Source organism: Parus major, chromosome 6 (assembly GCF_001522545.3).
Source record: "Parus major isolate Abel chromosome 6, Parus_major1.1, whole genome shotgun sequence".
In the NCBI taxonomy this organism is placed as follows: Eukaryota; Metazoa; Chordata; class Aves; order Passeriformes; family Paridae; genus Parus; species Parus major.
In genome coordinates this window covers 21726028-21740542 of record NC_031775.1, presented here as the reverse complement: position 1 = coordinate 21740542, position 14515 = coordinate 21726028, and the positions used below count along the sequence as shown (strand labels likewise).

The 14515-nt window shown below is 54.6% G+C and overlaps 1 protein-coding gene across 1 annotated transcript in view; it reads right to left on the bottom strand.

Annotated features, from left to right (window-relative positions):
- Window positions 1-1800: 1800 nt before the first annotated feature.
- Window positions 1801-14515, bottom strand: part of TRIM8 (tripartite motif containing 8) — a 30264-nt gene continuing 17549 nt past the window's right edge. Inside the window, exons 3-7 of the mRNA XM_015633619.1 lie at window positions 6127-6222; window positions 5131-5364; window positions 4739-4770; window positions 4060-4175; window positions 1801-3345 (exon numbers count right to left, since the gene is read on the bottom strand). Coding sequence (XP_015489105.1) covers window positions 2738-3345; window positions 4060-4175; window positions 4739-4770; window positions 5131-5364; window positions 6127-6222 — 1086 coding nt within the window. The 3' untranslated portion in view covers window positions 1801-2737. The remainder of the gene's footprint in view (window positions 3346-4059; window positions 4176-4738; window positions 4771-5130; window positions 5365-6126; window positions 6223-14515) is intronic.

Here is a 14515-nt window from a genome sequence, read left to right as displayed (position 1 = left end):
TCAGCGCTTCCCCTCCCAGGACACCAATATCCCAGCAGGGCCACGGGCACACATTCCTCCTCCTGTTCCATGGGGGGACCTCAAAGCCATTGCTTTCCTCCTCACCACCAGCAGCACATGGGGCTTGATGGCACCAATGGTCCTGGAAGCTGGGGCACCCAGGACACCAGGGGACTCTTCCTGGATGGGGGGGCAAGAGAGGGGCTGTGGCCCCTCTGTTCTGCATGGGCACCCACTCTTTTGGGGCTGGTCCCTCCAGCGAAGGCTGGAGTGGGGTCAGAGTGGCCCATGACAGGGAGAGTCCTAACCTTTGGGGGTCACCCTGCAGGATGGGAGCTGTGCCTGTGTCCCCCCATCAGTAGATGACAGGTGCTTTAATGCCTGGGCTGGCAGCTGCTGCTACAACAGGAGGAGGCAGCTGCGTCAAGGAGGAAGAGGACGATGATGAGGAGGACAGCTGGGCAGTCAAACCTAGGCACCAAGCCTAGGGGCCATGGCTAGGGAGTATCTAGGGGTGGGGGGTGGCCCTGGCTGTGCATCAGGGACCCTCCTCCACAGGGAGGGATGTCACTCATCTCACCTGTATCACCATGACTCTTTACCCCCCAGCAGCTGGCCCTGTGAACATGGAGGGAGACATCGCGGGATCCCTGTGGCGGCTGAGAGCATCCTGCTCCCTCCTGCTGCCCTGGAGTGCTTTGCTTTTGATTGAGAAGCAGACCCCCAAATGTCCTGATAGACTGGGGGTTTTTGGAAGAGCCCGAGCATGACAGGGTTGGGAAGAATCAGCAGGACAAGCAGGGCTGAGCTGTCAAGACTCTGCAGCCTGTGTGTACAGGAACACACAGGGGCAGGAGGTGCTGGCTCCCCATCTCAACACTGCCTGGGAAGTTGTCCAGGGTTGTGCTGTCACCTCTGTTGGAATGGAATGGGGGGAGTTAGTGAGAGGGTTCCCCTCCCTTGAACCCACTGTTACCCTGTTTCAGCTCACTGGGACTTTCTCCCCTTTCCAGTTCCCACTAAAGCAGCACAGGGGGAATCCAAACCGGAACTAAACCACGGGTATTTTGCAACCAAAAAAAAAAAACAAAAAACAAAAGCAGCAAGCTGAACCCGAGGAGAGCAATGGAAAACCCCTCCTGCCTCTAGGACGCTGCTCTGCATTATGAAGTCAGCCTCATTTTCCCCAGACAAAGATTGCCCCTGCACAGCCCCAGCCCATGGCCCCACTGCACATCCTGCTCAAAGGTTCCTCCTCACCCTCTCCAGCCTTGGCTGAGCACACAGGGTCCCCAAACCAGCCCAGGGTGTTGCCAATGCCCACAAAGCCCCAGGAGGCAGGGGGGCTTTAGGTGGGGATGAAGGCTCAAGGGCTGGGTGCCAGGGCAGCAGCATGGACAGAACGGTGGATGCTGGCAGAGTCAGGAAAGCTGCTGTCCCCAACCCAGTCCCCATCCCACAATGGGGATTGTTCTGGAGCCCATGGGCAGGATGCGGCCTGGCCGGTTCCGTGCCTGACTCACATCCTCGCCGCTTGGGAGGGAGCTGGTGGAGAGCCACATCTCCAGCACACCTTCCCACGGGGCTGGGACACGGGATGGGCGCTGGTGAGGACCCCCTCCGCATCTGGGACCCACTGCTGCCCCACTGGGCCAGTTCCTTTCCAGACAGCCCCTCTGGAAAACTCCCCGTCATCGTCCAGGTCCCTGTGGGACTGGGCAGCGTTTCCTCCCCAAAGCAGGTTGGAGCCTCCCGCCGGAGCTGGCGTTCCCGGGGGAAGAGCTGCAGCAGAGCGAGGCATTTGCACTAAGTGATCACATTTATTTGAATATTTTGCGTGTGTGTGTGTGTGTGTGTGTGTGTGTGTGTCTAAAATCGGTTACAGAATAAATACCTGTGCCTTATAGCAGGAAGTCCACTTTTTTTTATACAAAGTGCTTGTTACAGGAAGTTGCATCAGCGATATGCAGGAGGGGAGTGCGTTTTGGTCACGCTTCCCCTCCTGAAAACTAGAACAGATTTTTTTTTTTATTTATTTATTTGTGGTTTTTTGTAAAGTTTCTTTTCCCTTTTTTTTTTTTTGTGCATTAAATTTCCTGCCATTGTGTATTTACAAATCTCTGAAAGAAGGAAAAAAATGCCAATATGCATGAGAAGTGGCCTTGTAACACAAAAAAAAATCAGCCTTTAAAAAAAAAAGTTACAAACCCAAAATCTACAATATCATTTCATACTGAATCAATGATAGATTTTTTCTGTTTTTTCTTTTTAAAAAGGGAAAGAAAGGGATGGGGAAGGGGGAAAAACTGAACCAAACCAGAAAAAAATGAACTCGGAGAAATAGGAAGAGAGAAGGTGCCATTGTCCCTTCTGAAGTTTTCCAAAGGCAGAGAGGAGTGAGGAAGAGCACAACGCACAGACCCAGATGTCCGACTGAAATCCCCATCAATTTCTTCTCGATAATTTCTCCCTCGTGTTTACCCAGCGAGGGGCAGGAAGGACTTCCAAAATTAAATTAAAAAAAGGCATTAAAATGAAAAAAATTATTATTTCATTTTTAAAGGATTAAAAAAAAAAAAGAGAGAGATATAATAGAACAGCCCTCCCCAAAATCCTGGAGGGGCGTGAGGCAGGGAAAATATCGGGTTTGATTTTAAGGTGGGGGGGGAAGCCAAACCAAACCAGACTTTTCTCTCTGAACACGTCATCGAGCAGGACTCTCTGGAGAGTGTGACGGTTAACTGGTGACGTAGTGTTTGGCCGATGGCTGGCCGTAGACCCTATAGAAATCCTGCCGCCCGTGCTGCTGGGATGCGTCAATCCATTCCCTCACGGCAAGTCCCGGGAGCGACTGGGGGACGGCGGGGGCGGGCGGCAGCGGGTGGGAGTACTCCTGTGACGAGACTGTCCAGGGAAAGTGCCCCGACCGCGGGTAGGGCTGGTGCCCGCTGTGGTTGGACACCGAAGAACAGTAACAGTTATCCACGGAGCAGACGAGGATTTTGCGCCCGCCGTACTGGGAGAGCACAGACTGCTGAGATGACGTGGTGTTGGGGTAGTGAGATGGGTTGAAGACGGAGCCCGAGTGCACCGGCTGCGGGCCGCTAGGAAGTCCAACTATGTGCTGCGTGGAGCTACAAGGCACCATGGCTTGTGCGGACTGCCCCTCGCCAGCCGAAGCGCCCTGGCTCATGTACTGGCTCGCCACAGTCCCGGACGATGGCTCGAGGAAGCTGCCCTCGGGAAAGGCGGTGGAGTGCTTGCGCTTCTCCGCGCCGGAGTTGCTGACGGTGCAGGGGTACATGGGGATGCTCTGCAGGAAGGGGACGGGGGTGCTCAGAGGACCTGCGGAGGGGAATAGGAGAGGGGGATTGCATTAAGCACAGCATGGCACAGCTCCGGGGTGCTCTGGCTGCTGATCGGAAGCTGCAGTGGGAGCCCCAAGACGCACATTCCAGCCTCATGTGTGCAGAGGGTCCCCCAGCCTGCCCCACACCAGTGGGAAACCACGCACACAGCCCTGTGCAGGTGGACTTGAAGATTCAGTTCTGGGCCCTTGCCAGCAGGCTCAAAGCAGCCCCACGCACTGTTCTGCAAACAGCTCGTGAACACAGTCCCTAACAGGAGCAGAGTGGGACAGCCTGGGGGATAAACAAATCCCACAAGGAGGGGACTGGGAAGCCTCCACAGGACGTGGTCTGCTCCCAGGCATTGGCTGGGGGCTGTGGGACCATGCCAGCCCCTGGCTGTCCCTGCCCACATGCCCCATCTTTCCACTGACTCTTCCTGGCAATGGCCAACCCCCCAAAAGCTCTGTATTTCAGGGTTTTGTGTAACCCCAGAACACAGCCATTTCACAAGACAAAGAAAATGCCCTGGAGAAGAGTCAGGAATTTGCTTTGTGACTCTCCATGCTCCTGCTGACTGCAGAGGGGCTCCAAGGGGCCCTGCCCCAAAGAGATCTCCCCACCCTTTTGTAGTGGGATCTGCGGGGCAGCCAGCTATGGATACAGGAGGTAGTGATGTCCCATGCCCCTGCACCCCTCAGGTTTCACCCACCTTCCAGCAACTTCCTCAGTTGCTTCTCCTTCTTGGCGATCTCGTTCAGGAAGAGCTTGGAGTTGAGGTGGCCGATTTTGGGTGGGGGCAGGCTGCCACCTGTACAGTTCTGAGTCCTGTTGGGGATGGCAGGCAGAGTGGCATGAGTTACAAGGTAGACTCAGGAGAGGGACAGCTCCTCCCCCCACACCCTCCTGGAGCCAAACCCCCTCCCTAGGGTAGGAGACAGAAGTGAGCTGGCTGTCTCTGGCAGGCAGGACCTTTCCCATCCAGTTTCGCTTGAATGTCCCCTGCCAGGGCATATGGCCTGCAGTCCATGTCCCCACTGCACATTCATCCTAGCTCATCTCTGCTAGTGCTGGCTTTAACTCCCTGCCCTGTCTCTGCCCAATGGAGCTGAATGGAGCCCTGCACCCCAACCCAGCTGGTTCCATCCTCTGCTCTTCCACAAGCACAACACTGAGTTTCCCCCAGTCTACGGAGAGGACCTGATTCACTGGCTGCACAAGAGGAATTTTTCGTCCTCGCAGAGAGAGAGGGAAGCTGAGCACAGCATATGCCTCTCCCAAGTCCTGTAGCATTCCTGGCTCTGGGTCTTCCTCTGGATATTGTGCTGCTGCCACCCCTGTGGACATGAACACACCCTTTCCCCCAAACACGTCTGTCCCGCTGCGCTTACCTGTCCATTAAGATTTTCACAGACTTGGTATTCTAGAAGTGGAAGGAGAAGCTCTGGTCAGTAAGGCCAATCCCTGCCATGCCCCCTTTCAGTCTCAGCTTCCATGGCCCCCCAGGAGGGGACAGTCTGACCATGGGCACAGAGCCCCTTTTCCCCTGCATGGGCTGCTCCAGCCCCATCTCCAGCTGTGGCACCTCCTCATTTGAGGCCAGCACTGAGCCTGCCCACTTCTCCTTGGCTTCTTCCACTGCTGAGCACTCTGGAGGTATCAACCAGCCCTGCTAATGTCCCCATCCTGCTCCCCACCACACCCCACATCTACCCAATTCTTCCCACACAACCAAACCTCTCCAAAGCCCCCTTCCCACTCTGCCATGGGCAGCTTGTCTTACCTTCATGAAGTTGATGTCCTCAGTTTTGTCGAACATGACCTGGACAGAGCTGAGGAGCTTCTTGGCCTCCTGCATGCGCTCATTGAGGTGCAGAACCTGGGCTGCGTTCTCATTGCAGAACTTGGCCTGGGCCTTGTCCAGGATCTCCATGGTCTTCCGCAAGTCCTCATCCAAGATCTGGTGCATCTTCTCATACTGCAGGCGCACCTCGTCCTTCAGCTGGCTCACCTTCTCCTGAGGGGGAGGAGCAGGGTCAGGTCCTCTGTGCCCTTCAACCTCTTCCATGATGTCCCAGGACACCCAGGTCCTTTCATAGCAGTGGAGAATGCAACCTGAAAGCTGCACCCCAGCTCTGCTCTCCTGCAACACCCAGACAGCTCAAATCCTGCTGTCAACTACCACATGGGACTTCTATGTGCCAGAGACCCAACAGGGACACTGTGAAGGTTGGATTGGTTCAGGAGATTCCTGGATGTACTTCCTCAGGTCTGTGTCCAGAGACCCAGTGCCAACCTGCTGCACCACCAATGGAAGTGTGCTTCCCTGAAAAATTCCACCCATCCTCATCTGCATACCCTTTCCCATCTTCATCCTCATCCCCAGCCCCACCCCAGGCGGGAGACACTGCACATTCCAGAGCCTTTCCCTTCATGCTCTGGGAGGCTGTGAGGCTTTAAGGACCACAAGCACTCCCTTCTTGAGAAAGGCTGTGCTGAGCCGAGGACAGGACGGGCCATCTAATATTTAAAGAAAGACTTTTTTTTCACCTCCAAACTCAACCCATGGGGCTGCAGAGCAGCTCCAAACACATTTTGTCTCCCAAAATGATGACTGATGACACTGAAATGGAGGCACGGAATCTGTCCAACTACTCTTCCCCTGCATGTTTGCCTTCCGCCCTGCCCACCTGGCACCTGTGTCCCAGGAGCTTGTCCCCACTGTGCCATAGGGTGACAGTCCCTGGGACTGGCCGTGGCAGGGTGAAGCACTGGTTACCTCGACTAGCCGCTTGTCGGATTCCAGCTTGTAGAGTTGCTCCTCGATGTCCTGCTCCCGCTCCTCCAGGCGGTCCTGCTGCTTCATCAGCATCTTCTGCAGAGATGGGGGAAAGCAGCATCGTCAGAGCCCAGCGGCCACGTGTGCCAGTGAACATCAGTGCTGCCCACACTGGCTCTGCCCACATGGTACAGGAGGGATGGTGCTTTTTCCCAGCAGGATGCCACTGCCAGGCTGAAAGCCCCCATGTAGCTTGTGGAGCTGGAAATCTGGTTACTTCAATGGCAGAAATGGCAAAGGGGCTGCGTGTGCCGGGCTGTGTTATTGGCTGGGTTGGGTCCCCTGGATGGGGCAGCACCTCAGGTAACTTTCTGCAGCCTGGTCAGTGGGGCTGGGTCAGGGTCAAGCCCTGGGGCTGTGGGGGGGACACAGAGAGGCTCATCCCCCACTACGGCAGTACCATTTTGAGGCCCATCATCCATTCATTGCCAGCAGGCTCCTGCGAGACATCACCACCTCCCTCGCGTTCCCGTACGCCACGCCAAATCCTTTCTCCCTTCCCCGCCTCCTTGACAAGCCCCAGAGCCAGCATCAGCGTAATCTGGAGGGACAGAGTGAGGAGGAACAGGGCCTCCCCCCGCCACACTGCCAGCCCCCAGTCCCACTCCTTGGGGCTGGGGCTGGGCCATCCACAGAATAACTGGGACAAAACCTTATCCCCAGCCTCATTCCTGCATGCTTCCCAGCCAGGAGAAACCCACTGCCCATGAGAAAAGAGATCCATCCCTGGGAGCAGGAGCAGGGCTTCCCAAAACATCCCTCAAAATCAACTCCAAATATTCGTCCTTCATGTTTACTGGGGGGAAAAGCCAGCACACCAGCAGGGCAAGGAGAAGGGCTTTGCCCGGTACAGAGATGTGGCGTTAGAGACTAAGCGACGGGGGCGAGATGGAAAGAAACCGGCAGCAAGAATGAATTTCGAGGGGATTATTGCTATTATAAACCGCCACTCGGGAATTTATAATCAAGTAATTAATTCCTGGACGAGGCGGGAGGGGGAGGGTGGCAGAGGCGCTGCTGGGATTAATTGCATTGCAGGGAAAGGCTGTCACCTCCGACTCAATTCAGGAGAGGAATGCGAAGCCTCCTCCCTCCTGTTGTTTTTCTTAAGGTCTCAGGCACCTCCAGCCTTACTGTCACTGGGCTCCTACCACTAATAATAACGAGGAGCTAAAAAAACCCAGCTTCCCACTCACAGACACACTCCACATGCATGCCCAGGGCCCACACATGTGCACCCACCCAGACACATGCAGACAGACACACAGACAGCACATCCACTGAAACAGGGCCGAGGGGCAGTCACAGCAACGCAGACCCCCAGCCCACAGGGGAGCATTTGTTGAGCGTGCGTACAGAAACACAGGGCCTGCAGCATCCAAGGGCATCACTGGAACCATCCGCACGGAGAAAGATTTGAGGCATATACTAAAAATCTCCTCTTTTTCATTGTAAAATGGTTGTTGTTTGTGCTGCTGCAGCATCAGGAGGCTGCAGTCCACTCCCAGGTTTAACACTGTGGGAACTGAGCTCTGGAGAGTGAGTGCAACACCACTTTGCTTGAATCTTGGAGAACTGAGGGTGCAGGCTGGAACTGTGTCCTATGTCCTGTGCCAGCAGCCAGGCCTGTGTGTGGAGCTGCTGGGGGCTTCTCTAGGGGCTCAGACAGGGTTTTGGGTCAGGCACCAGGCAGAACTGTGGAGCAAGTGAACAACAGCCCCATGTAGGGAGATTGAAAAGTGGCAGGCAACAAGCCTTTTCCTGGGCTCCAGAGAAAGAGATGTCCTCCAATATCCCTGCTTGCAGGAGGCCAGTTGAATGTGGGAGTTGGGCAGGTTGTGCAGCGCAGGTTGAGCTGCTCACACCTCATAATGGGCAGCCAAAGGACACAGTGAGCTTTGCACCAAGCCCTTCCCTACACCTCCCTCCCTGCCACAGATTTGCAATCTCCACCAGGGACATCTAGACCTATCCCACACCAGCCCACCAGGAGGACAGCCAAGTCTAGCCAGGCCCACAGGAGCAGCCCAATCCTCAGCCTGACTTCACCCTGTCTGCCAGCTGGGACAGGAGCGGGTAAAAAACAGCAAAGGATCTGAGGCTGACAGCTTGCTGGGCACAGAGGCCAAATCTCCATCCCACTCTGTCATACCCATCAGATATCTGACATACCCGAGGCAGCCACTTCCCCCTGACACTGCCAGAATGATCTTGCAGGAGAAAGCAGGGTTTCCTATCACTGGCAGATGCCAGGCAGGCAGAGACCACCCTGCCAGCCCCATTGGTGTGAGGGACCCCCGAGGGAGGCACCGAACAGCCCCGGACATGCACGTACCATCGCCCTGCAGCTGCCGTGGCAGAGCTGCCAACCTTTGTGTTTTGTAACAAACTTCAGACTGCTCCACTCCAGGAGTCATGCAATTATGTGAAATCACAAATACACATATAAACATATGTAAAAATAACTTTTTATACATATCTCCTCATAGCTGGAAAAAGTGACCATAATCCAACATAGAAATCAGAGAAAATAGAGGACATGCAGCACTTTCTTTAAACCTTATATTTGAGCCGTTCTCTTGATTTTAGGGTGATTTAAAAACTGTATGTGCCTGGGATTGCAGTGGAATGGGAGGGCTTTTCACCCACGGCAATAAAACCTTAACCAGACACAAGGGTATGAACTACCCCTTCTGGCACCAAGGGATGAAATCTCATTGTCTATGCAGTACAGGCTGAATTCCTTAGGTATTTTGAAAAGGAAAATACATCCCTTCCCCTTCCATCCCCTCCCAAATCTGGCATTTCTGAAGTTATGAACTCCTCCTCCTCCAGGATCAGAATTTCTCAGGGTATTTTCTCATATTTCATGCATGACCTTGATGCTGGGAGAACCAAGGCTCTCTCTGTACAGGCACCCTTCCCAGGCTGTGAGCAACTCTGATCCCAGTTTGTCTTTTCCGAGACACGTCGCCGGTTTGCAAAACGCATGCTAAAAATGCTTCTTATTCCAACACCAGCTGAGAGTGAATTCATCTCATTAATTAATAAATTAATCGGTGGCTGGGTTAAGTGGCTGGTCCACCATGACCCAGTGAGACAGGGTGAGTTCATGGACACCAGCTTATTCTGCAGATGAACATAATCTCCCCTCCTCATGGAAGAAAAGGAAGCGTGGGTACAAAAGGGCTGAGCCCATTCAAGGAGCTCACAAACACGCCATGAGCATCAACCCTGCAAGGGAGCTGGACCACCAAAGGTGGAAGGACAAAGGAAGGGATGTTATCATTGAGTTCCCTTCGGGAGCGAGGGTTTGCTCCTCCCGTGCAGGCAGAGGAGGGTGATTCCTGAGCAGCCATTGTGGCAAGTCAGATGGGTTTGGGGTATCATGGTCATGCATTGGGAGTGAAACACTACTTGGAGGGACATCTCTGCAGGAAGCCAAGCAAGCACTGCAAGGTCTCATTGCATGGAGGACGCACACAGCTGGTCCCTGTGGGATTGTTCTGGGGGAAGGCTTGGTGACCATCACTATCCATGGCACTTGCTGGGAGGAAACCACCACCAGGGAAACCACAGTCACCCCACCTGCACCTTACTGCACCTCCTGGTCAGTCCCCACGGACTCTGTGCTGACCCCAGTTCCCAGTGGCCATCCCAGCATGGGACACCATCCACTCTGTCAGCCAGGGCATGGGAATATGTCTGCTGGGGGACAGGGCAGTCCCAACAGAGAACTTCTGCAACATTAAATGCCTGCAGCCACAAGACAGGAAGATAGTAATAAAGCGTTTAACAGCTCTGATGATACAGGGCATCTATGCCTCTCATCCAAGAGCCGCTGCATGGCTGCAGCACCACAAACCTCAGGTGTGTTACATACACAGCTCAAGCAGCTGGGAAAACCCCCACTGTGAATTGGGGCACTGAGGTGTAGGAAGGAGCTCACTCACCCAAGACCTTCCAGGAAGGGAGCAATCTGTGGGCAAGATGTCTCCCCTGACTTGTCTTAGGCTGGTCTCAACACTGTCCTCCCCCAAAGGGCAGAGCTAAGCCTGTGGTCACTGCTGAGTCCACAGTAACAGTGGATTATGGCCCTGCCCTGCCTGCGGCCTGGCACTCCCCTCATCCCCCCTTTGCAGCCCCCAGAAGCCCATTGCCCCGGGGCCAGCATCGGGGCAGGCCCATGACATGCTCCAAGGCTTTGTGTTCTCTGAGGTTGGTCAGGGCCCTTGTGTGCCTCCCAGGGAGAGCTGGCACGGGAAAGCCTCTGGCACCCCTTCCCTGGGGGCTTGAGTGCTCACCAGCCCCTGCCCAACTCCCAGCAGGATCAGGAAGGAGCCTGGCAGCTTCACCAGAGGCAGAGCGGTGCCCCATGACCTGCTGAGCCGCTCTGGTTTTAAACAAGTGCTGGAGCAGTGAAAAGCCTTACTGTGTTCATAGGGCAAATGGAGCCTGTGCAGCTTCTCTGATGTCTAATAAGCACCATGCTTCCTTCAGGACCGTTCACCGTGCAAGAGCAACTGAGTGCCCACACACTGACCTGTGGGATGCTTGCAGGATGCTAATTCCCAATAAACTCTGCTGAAAACTGTCTGTGGGTTTGGAGGGTACTACAGCAGGGCAGGTGGACAAACCACGAGAGTGCACAGCCCTCATTCCCATAGGAAACTGGGGGAGCAGAGAGCCAGACTGCCCCACAGAGCACCTTTAACCACAGCTGGACAGCTGGCCCAGGACAGGCACACTCACTTCTCTGCCTCTCTCCTTCCTCCTCCTCTGCGCCCAGGCCTTCCCCTCGCCGCCAAATCCCAGCCACTGAGTGAATAAGGACATTGTTTGCAGTCACCGGAAAGCCAGAACGGAGGGAGCAGCTTGGAGCATGAGGGGCAGGAAGGCTGAGGAGGAGGAGGAAGGTGGAACCGGAGCGAGGAAGCTGCAAAGGGCAGATGCCTGTTGCGGGAATGGCTCCAGACACCTGCAGCTCAGCCCAGGGACCGGGATCAAGAGCCCCCATTGAGACACATGTCCCAGCACGTTGCTGGAGACAGGCCTGAAGTCACAGTGACTGAATTTTAATGCACCAAAAGCCCTGGACCAAGGAGGCGAGCACAACCTTTCGCCTCCCCAGACCTCCCACACGCAGGCTTCCCTCTCCCCAGCCCTGCTCCACTGTCAGCTGGACCGTTTTCTGAGAAAAACCCACACGATGAGCTATTTTCATCCCTCCTGAAAGCGTCACCCCACCTGCTAACACATCAGAACCTTGACACTGTGCACATCTGGGGCACAGCACCCTAGTGCCCCCAAAAACAGGATCTCAAATTATGAGATCATGCACCGAGCACTGCCACAGCCCAAACCCCCTGGAGCATCCCTCCCACCCTGCTGGTGGCCTCCTGCTGACCAGACTCAGGCAAAACCAGCCCTTCCGAACTCCCCACAGCCCTCGCAACACTTGCAGGAGGCCGATCCACTTAAAGGGGCAGGCAGGAAATGCTTTCTGGTTGGGGTTTCATCTTGCACACATTTACAGTAAGCACCAGGCAGAAGGGAAGGTCTCCAGCCAGAGCATGAGGTCTTGCCTCCCCTGGCCAGCCCAGAGTACACACAGTGCTCCAGGCTTTGGCTTTTCTCACAGTGCCCCCTGTGCAGAGATCAGGCTGGTTTATCCTCAACAGGGGAAGGAAGAGGGGAGGGGAACAGCCTGAGATATTAATAGCTGCCCTTGCTAGGAAGGGATGGAAGCAGCAGCCATGCAGTGAAAAGGCACCAAAGAGACCCCCTTTCCCAGCACTGAGGGACCCCTGAGCACCGGGAGAGCTGGTGCTTTGTAGAAAGGGGCTGAAGGCAAAATAGCCTTGGGGAACAGGATGTACAGTGCCTCTTGCAAGAGCAGCTCTCCACCCTGTTCTCATGCTGGTGTGGGTGAAGATGCCTCCTGCTTATCCACATCACCCTGTGAGACCTGTACCTGGCCTCTGAGCCTTTCCTGGAGAAGAAACCATCAGGTTTAGACCCACTCCCCTGGCTACCCCACAGGCACAGCCCCATGTCCCACCTCCTGTGCCCACCCCAGCACAGGGCATCTGTGCAGCACCACTGGCACACAGCAGCTGGATGCTCCCATGGAGCCATGACTCATGAGTGCTTAGCAGAACCAGGTTGGACCGGGCTCCTGGAGCATCCCAGCACAGTGTGCACGGCAGACCACACTTCTCTGCACGTGCCTGTACCAGAGCAGATCCTGGACGACCACAGGGCTGTACCAGTGCCTGCAGCCTGGGACAGCTCTTTCCCTTGTTTACACCCAGCAGAAAGGAAGAACTTGTTATTAACGAGAAAATGCAAAGCATTGTGTTTCATGGGGCCAGCAGCAGGATTTCTGCAGGCCAGGAAATGGGGACCTATTCTCTGTCAGAAAGTGACCTTCAGGAAGATCCTGAGGATGCTAATTCACCTTCCTGGGCCTCTGTGCATCCCCCTGCTTGTAGCAGCCATGGGGTTACTTCATGCTGTGCCTCTCACAGAAATGGGGGAAAGAAGCTGGGGATCTACCTATGGTTTTTGGACACCAACTTCAAGCCACAGCCCAGCTGACACTGCTGTCAGTGTTGTTGGAATAGGAATGAAGATTTGCTTCAAGTGGAAAAGGAGGATAAGGGAGATTAAGAAGCAGAGAGACGAGGCCAGTGGCTGGAGACACATCACCTCTCTACCAGCAGCCCTGCAAGTCCTGGAGGAAGAAGCCTTCTGGAGCCTACTTCTTGCTGGAAGGAGTACTGGGTGTCAAGTATGGGTGATGTACCCCTCAAAACAGAGGCTCCCTCTATGCAAAGTACAACAAAAGGCAGTGAAAGCAGGGCAAACTGCCTCTGCCAGACCTGGGGCTCAAGACTCACTCACAACATGTGCAGAAGAGGAAAAAAGGAGCTGGAAATGCACCAGGAAGATGAATACCAGGACAAGAAGCTAGTTTGCATGCCGGGCAGGCAGCCAGGCAAGTCATGACTGATGCTACTGGCTCCACAGGACAAAGATGATCCTTGGTGATAGAATCATGGAATCATAAAATCATTAAGACTGGAAAACACCTCCAAGATCATTGAATTCAACATTTGACTGAACACCATCTTGTCAACTAAATCAGTAGCACTAATAGCCATGTCCAGTCATTTCTTGAACACTTCCAGGGATGGTGACTCCACGATCTCCCTGGGCAGACCATTTTAATGCTTAACCTCCCTTTCAGTGAAGACATTCTTCCTCGTGCCCAATATGAACCCTCCCTAGTGCAGCTTGAAGCTTGTCCTCATCTCGTTGCTTGTTGTCTGCAAGAAGAGGCCCACCCACACCTTGCTACATCTTCCTCTCAGGCAGCTGTAGAGAGTGGTAAGGTCCCCCCTGAGCCTCCTTTTCTCCAGGCTAACCATCCCCAGCTCCCTCAGCCACTCTTCATACGACCTGTGCTCCAGGCCCTTCCCCAGCTCTGTTGCCCTTCTCCAGACTCGCTCCAGCACCTCAGTGTTTTTCTTGTAGTGAGTGAACGTGGAATTTGAGGGGTTGTGCTGAGTACAGGGGGATGATCACAGTCCTGGTCTTGCTGGCCATGGTACTGCTATATAAACCAGGATACCACTGGTCTTCTTGTCCACCTGGACATTTGCTGGCTCATGATCCCCAGGTCCATTTCTGCTGGGCAGCCTTCCAACCACTCTGTCCCCCCAGCCTGTAGCACTGTGTGGGCTTGTTGTGATCCAAGTGCAGGATCCAGCACTTCACTTTGCTGAACCTCATACAACTGGCCTTGGCCCATCGATTCAGCCTGTTGAGATCTCTCTGTGGAGCCTTCCTAGTATTAAACAAGACTAGTCTCAAAACTGAGCCTTGGGGAACCTCACTAGTGACCATGCCTTTGGCCAGCAGAGCCACTTCCTGCCCCATATCTGCCAGGAAAGACAGCATCCCATCTGGGCAAATGCCCCACACTACTGTCCCAGTGCCACAGGGACAGCAGATGCATTTGGGTGGTGCAGGAGCAAGATGGAAAGCACACCTCTGAGGGCTGCAGCTGCAGGTGCGACCAGGCCCTCAGGGCAGCGATGAACTCAAGAAATTTATTTTCTTTCTGCTGGGAAGGGAGGGAGAAGACATCCCCAATCAGGCCTGTATGCAAACACTGGCCAACAGTCCACCCCAGCCAGCTTTTGGAAGGAGGACAGTACAGGCCACCTTTGTCTGGGAGCAAGGAGAGCCAGGAAGAGTCACAGGGCTCAGCTCTGTGTTTATGGACAAGGTCTGCATCTTCTTCACCCTCAGGGATGCAGAG